This window comes from Scleropages formosus, chromosome 12, assembly GCF_900964775.1.
Source record: "Scleropages formosus chromosome 12, fSclFor1.1, whole genome shotgun sequence".
Taxonomy (NCBI): Eukaryota; Metazoa; Chordata; class Actinopteri; order Osteoglossiformes; family Osteoglossidae; genus Scleropages; species Scleropages formosus.
The window spans coordinates 1,616,122-1,622,876 of NC_041817.1; the positions used below are offsets into that span (position 1 = coordinate 1,616,122).

The 6,755-nt window shown below is 41.8% G+C and overlaps 1 protein-coding gene across 1 annotated transcript; it reads left to right on the forward strand.

The window, feature by feature from the left end:
* Positions 1-1,072: 1,072 nt before the first annotated feature.
* On the forward strand, positions 1,073-5,673 carry cytip (cytohesin 1 interacting protein). Its single transcript, XM_029256954.1, has 8 exons — positions 1,073-1,273; positions 1,717-1,766; positions 1,901-1,955; positions 2,635-2,737; positions 3,079-3,172; positions 3,400-3,466; positions 3,862-3,928; positions 4,472-5,673. Exons 1-8 carry the CDS (start codon positions 1,106-1,108, stop codon positions 4,867-4,869), a joined length of 1,002 nt encoding a protein of 333 aa, XP_029112787.1. The 5' UTR covers positions 1,073-1,105; the 3' UTR covers positions 4,870-5,673.
* The last annotated feature ends 1,082 nt before the right edge of the window (positions 5,674-6,755 follow it).

Below are 6,755 nucleotides of genomic sequence, written 5' to 3' on the forward strand. Positions count from 1 at the left end.
AAAGATTCCCCGCAGTGCTGATGAAGCTTCGGAGAAGCAGTTGTGCTGCTGCCTGAGAAAGTTTAGAGGACAATCGTGACGTGTTCTCTGGGGCAAAGTATCAATAACCGTCTTATTTATCAAACAAACGGATGCCTGGCCAGTAGAGTTCTAGAAAGGTTTACCCTCTTATTTGTTGTTTATCTGAGCACTACACACTAAATCAGAGGCTGATTTGTGACCACAGCTTTGGCTTATTTTGCTAATAATGCTCAATAAACATAATTATGAAACTGGTTAACACCGCTCTATGATTATAAAACATTCGTATATCTTTTGAATTCAAAACCCAACGTAGCAGAATGTAACCCAACAGATTATAAATTTAGATTGAGCAGTCTTTCCATTACCACACCTGTGCATTTGAAAGATTCTGGTGACCAACGAATGGGTTCCTGCCAGCTCCTACATTTAAGGCTATAATGGTATCAATGGCCCAGGTAAGTCTCAATTCAGGTATTTGAGCCACACAGAATTCACAGTAGCTCTCTAGGGAGTTGCCACATTAAATAGTTTATTTAATTCCATTGCTCTTACTGTTCCTGTTTTACTGAAGCTGTGGGTCTCTGGATGCGAACTGATACATTCCGACTTATCTACAACACAGAGATTGTCCACAGAGACAGTCTGACATCCTGTCTAGTTGATTTATTTGTAATAACTGTCGCCAGCTCTGGCTACAAGCTTAAGATAGCCCTTGAAGTGAGTTTATGAGACTTTCTGAATCGGAAGAGAAGTGGAGGAAAGAGGTGATAGTAAAAAGGCTACCCACAAAAGGGGTTTTTGTGCATTTTTTTGTAGAAAATAAACTGAACCCCGCAGCGCATACAAAGGAAACCTATCTCAGAATAAAGGAAGCAGACTTCAGAGCTTGCCAAGTCAGAAAAAAAATTCATTCAGAATATTAAGGGGGAGAAAAAAGCACCGGGTAAAATCAGCAGACGTAGGTTCACAACAGTCACGTGGTTAGGATTTCCGTTTTGACACATTTACCCCCGATGCGGGGCAAGGCAGACAATTACAAGTTGCACAGCACTCTCGCTGAGCAGGCTCAACTGGCTCCACAATGAACTTCAAGCAGATCATGCAAGAAGACAGTCAAAAGAGCTGCAACGCAGAAGGTTCCCTGAGGAACAAGTCTCATCCGTGGCTAAGACGCTCCCTTAGAAGTATGAGAAGGCGCCGCAGCAGCGACGTGACAGCACCTGAGATGTTGTCAAGGAGACCAAAGCAGGTTAGCGGATATCTTTCCTTGACAGTAATTGTAAGATTTTTAAATCCTCACTTAAGTCACTTGTAAATGACACCACTGATGTCTATGGGGTTGTTTGTCCACTAGCCTTGACTAATCTGGCTGATCTTAGCTCCAGATACCTCTATGGGTCTCTGTGGTGTGCTGAAATCTTACCATCTCTTGATAAATTAATGAAACTCTAAAGTAGTCTGTGGAGAAGTCCCTTGCTCAACAAGACAAAAAAAAAAAAAGAAAAAAAAACATTTGGGTTGCTGGCCTGTCAAATACTGAATTTAGTACTAAAATTACTATAGAAATGTCACTAACAATGATAAATGCACTGAAGTCCACACAAAACACAACACATATTTCAATTTTTGGCTTACATGAGCTAAAGGTGTATGAAATTTTACAATGAAGTATAAAATTTTTCTCCTGTCCAGGTGACTCGCTGTCAGTCAAACTCCTTAGTGGATTACTCTGACCTTGACAGGTAAATAAAATACTTTATTCATTTTATGTGAGAAAATCTCATGTCTAATGTGCGCTTTGACCTCAGTGTGCAAAAAAGAAATATGTGACTGCTAGTAATGACGGACACTTCTTTATCCACCGTGAATTGCGTAGAACAAGAGTTGTGCTGGAAAAGCAAGACAATGAAACCTTTGGATTTGAAATTCAGGTATGTTTACCCGTTAGTTATGTCTTAAAATTTCAGTATTTTCCAAATTTATAGTTTGCTACAGGTATAGCTGAGACATAGGGAATGAATTTTAACACGTGATCTGATCCTTTTCAAGACATTATTATAGACGTGCTGTTACAGCTCATACTTATGACGGCTTACATTAGAACAATAAGTCCAAAACCTGTTGCAAAAAATTTATTCAATAAAACATTATCATACCTCAGTAATGTCTTACTGTTTTTCTCCATTGATTGGTACAGTTGTATTTAATCATCAGTCGTTCCTCTATACCTTATGGTGGCCATCGTAAACTGCCATGCCTTCCAAAATTCTCCATTATGCTCCACTGTAAAACGCCCAGTTTAAAACATTACACGGGACGTTTACGTGGACACACACAGCTTTGGTTACTGAGAGTAATTACAGCAGTCCATTCCATGGCCAGTCACTGTGAGTGATGAAAACAAACTATAAAAACAGGATTACTGTGGGTCTCTTCAGATAGAAGAGGATTTAACAAAAGCAGCCGGACTTTGAACGTGTTGTCGGAAGCACAGTCATCAGCATATTCAATACAGTAAACGGGAAGGGATTCCTCAAAGGATGTATAAAAATAGTGAAGTACTTTGTGGTCTGGATGTGACAGTAATTTGGGCTGATTCTCGCCGTGCAGACATATGGTATGCAGCACAGGTCTAGCACCATGGTGGAGATGTGCACCTTTGTCTGCAAGGTGCAGGAAGACAGCGCAGCCCAAAGAGCAGGCCTAAACACAGGTGAGCATCCTCCTCATCCCACTCCCCCCCTCCCCAACACCCCCCAGGTCTCAGCTCACTCCCTAAAGCATTTGGAAAATGTGGAACTGATAGCAGGCATGATAGCAAGCAGAGGAGTGCCGAAGGGCATGGACCTGTGGCTGGTTTAAGCCCACAACGAGCTCTTCTTCCCTATTAGTGGTTGAGGTACCAAACCATGAAATCTTCGGGTAACATATCCTGCTACATAAATGTGCCAAAATTAATTTTGACTTAAAGCATCACTACCGCCATGAATTAAAGAGTGTTTCCTGCATTAGCTGTACTCCTAATGTACGTGCCTCTCTGTTTGTGTGTGCCAGGTGATGTCATTGTGACAGTAAATGGAGTTTGCACCGAGGGTGCCGACCATCAGCACATCGTTACTCTCATCCGCGAGTCCGCCAACATTTTAACGTAAGTTGTTGTGCCGCTTGGATCGGTTTTGATGGGCTAGGGCATATTCCCGAAGCTTCATCAGAGTACCAAACTCTACGCCCCAAAGACTGCATAAAGCAGCCAAGAATTACAGCAGCGTTGAAACATTCCTGCTGATCTCAAGAACAGCTGCGGTTTTCTCTAAAATGCATGACAATGTTGAACATACTGATCCTGATCTAATATCGTGCCACCTGCCTCACCAGGTTGGAGACGGTGAGCGGTACAGTCGCGAAGAGGATTGAACTGGAAAAGAAGTTACGGTCACTGAAGGTGTGTCTTTTCTTCTTTTAGCCAGCTAATATTTATCTCATGAACCGCTGATGCTGAATAAACCATTTGTAGTATACCGCCTTGCAATGAGTAGAGTGTTTTCGCAATACTTGTGCTGGGTGCAGAAAGTTCAATATCAATATTATCAATATTAATGATCAAAAGCTGAACATGCAGTTTCGAGGCCCACGAGCACACTTGCTGTGAGGGCAAAACTCAAATCAGCGGAATATGCATGTCGGGAATTACCTGCGGCTACTGAATCAGCAGTGCGATATATGTTTCTGATTGCGTGATTTCTGGAAAGTCGGCAAATTCTTTTTTTTTTTCTTTGTGAGAGCACGCCTTGCTGGCCATTGCGTAATTTGTAACGCAGCTTTCTCTTTCTCACGCAGCAAAGTCTAAAAGAAAAAGTGGCGGAGCTGCATGCCCTAACGTTCGAGGAACTACGCATTACCGGAGGTAACTAAGGGGCTCGGGGTGGGGATTCAACCGTGGTTGTCAAAACCACAGGACATTCTCTGCCTTTTTCACTTCGTCTTTTGGTTTTTAAAAAAATGATAATTACTGCGAGAGCATAATTTCTAATGACGAATAAACTGCAATACAGACGATGATTTTTAGAGAGTAATGTCGGCAAAATATGATTACGTCACAACAGGGGGTTCACTTTAGATTCCAGGAGTGTCATTTATTGTACTCTTGCCATCTATAATTGGGACCGATAAAGGGAGGTTGCATATAATACAACGCTCTTGGTCACGGCCCTGTAACGCGATGGCTGTTACTTTGGAACGGAGGGTGCAAATGTGGTGTTGAATAAGGTGTTTGACCTGAACGGAAATGGATCTCAACGCAAACCGTTTTGGATAAAAATTCTTGTGTAGCTACATAGTAATGTACTATTACTATAATAACAAATGGGAAAAATGCACAGATGATAACCTTTCCAAGCTGTTAAGGATGTGAAAGTGGGTTGGCTGATGAATGTTCTTCTGTCTCCAGCCGATCTGAATGGTGACTCCTACCGCTCTTCCCTGGGCTCCCCCATGTCCCTGGCTTCCCCTGTGGGTCAGGGCAGCTGTCGTCTGTCCAGCGCCAGCAGTTGCAGGAGTGTGATGACAGAGGATGGCGAGGACAGCGCCTCACTGTCGTACATGTTCGATTACCCCAGCCCCTCGGATACCCCCTGCAAGGCAATTGCAAACTCTACCTGGGAGACCTGCCCCGACAGCATCGGCAGGACTGGCGGCGGTGGATCTCTGTCGTCCTCCTCAGACCTCTGGGGGATCTCCCTGTTTGCCACTTTGCCCAGGAAAGCCAAGCAGGTTGCCGTGCGGAAACGAGTTCTGAAGTTTATCCCTGGACTCAACAACTCAGTGGAGGAAGAGGTGGACAGCTGAAGGACAGCTGAAGGACAGGTGAAGGACGGCTGAAGGACAGCTGAAGGACAGCAGACCCTCACCGACTGCTTCTACGTGTCGATATTTTATTCAGTTCACGAAAAGCAACATGCGAGCATTATTCATAGTATCACTGTAGGATTTTGTCTTTAAACACAGTCCAAAATGTTGCGACCGTATGATAAAAATATTTTTTATTTTTATTGTTACTGTTGTATATATAGTGTGTGTAATTTATTATTATATTGCATGTGTTGTTAGAAAATGATAAACGTGCTCTTGTAGTTACACGGTGTATAGTTAATTTAAAATGATAACAGAACTGGATGCCAGGACTATTTTTGTTATTTATTATTTTTGTAATCGTCAGACTATGAAAAACTTACTGCTTAATTATTGTCATACTGAAAAGCACAATCATTTTGGTGTTTTGTATTGTAACTGTTTTATTAACTGTAGGGATTCAAGCCTAGTGTCCTGACCAGCAATACTACTGAAAGGCCTCTCCTCATTTTTGAACCAGCAGTCTTCAGGTTACAAATCAGCATTCCTAAATCACGACACTACTTACTTTTATTATTTATAAATTCTCATGTTTTCTTAGGAAAGCTTCTACAAACTTTCTTTCTTGTCTAATAAAAAAATGCAGATCATTAGGGCACAACATTTCTGTATCGCAAAAGGAACAATACCATTTTGAAAACCTTCAGAAAGTGTTCAGACACCACCTTTTTCCATATTTTTTTGTGTATGTTTCAGAATGCATTGAACTGAGTCTTCTTTGCCAACAATTGACACATAATATCCCGTAATAAGAAAGTGAAAACTTGTTTATATGAACTTTTGCAATTCTATTAAAAATAAAAAAAGAAAAGTCCTTTTTTGCATAAATTTTCATTACTATCTTCAAGTTCAAGTTTATTCGTCACATACGCAACCATACTTAGTACGACATGCAGTGAAATGCTTTTTGTCTGTCCGTAATACAGACTGATAGAAGCGATAATATGAATAAGGCAATACAAATAAAGTAGAAATCAGAAACATACTGCAGAAGTATGAAGAATATATAATGATGAAAATAGGATAGAATAAATAGAAAGATAAAAAAAGATAAAAATATAATGGTAAAAGAATTTGAACATGTGGTCTAAAAATTTGGAATAACAGAAACATAATAAAAACGTATTAGAAATATACAGCAAAATGCAGATGTGGAGTTCAATATTAAAAGTTAAATAAAAAGTGGCATGTGTCAGTGTTGTGCGGGAAAAAAAAAAAAATCTGTGCAATATTCGGCTCAGATAGTGTTCCTTGTGTGTACAGTCCAGTCTCTACTCCATAGTGTTGTCCTGGTTAAGAGCCCAAATGGCCTGCGGGAAGAAGCTCCTCCTCGTTCTCTCTGTGTTGGCCTTCAGAGAGTGAAAACGCTTCCCTGACCGCAGCAGGGAGAAAAGTCCGTTGTTCGGGTGGCTGAGGTCTTTTACTATCTTCCTGGCCTTGGTCCAGCACTGCTTGCTGTAAATAGACTGCAGGTCAGGGAGCTCAGTGCGAATGATGCGCTCAGCTGATCGCACCAACCTCTGGAGAGCCTGCCTGTCCTGCTTGGTGCTGTTCCCGAACCAGATCGTGATGCTTCCGTCAGGTTGCTCTCGATGGTGCAGATGTAAAAATTCCTCAGCACCCTAGAGGGCAGTTTGAATTCCCTTAAGCGTCTAAGATGCTAAAAACGCTGGCTGACCTTCTTTGTCAGGGTGCTGATGTGACGTGATCATGAGCGGTCCTTTGTGATGTGAACGCCAAGGCAGTGGAAACTGTCCACCCTCTCCACTGGGGCCCCGTTGATGTATGTAGGACCACCTTTAGCAGAAATTACAGCTGTGAAG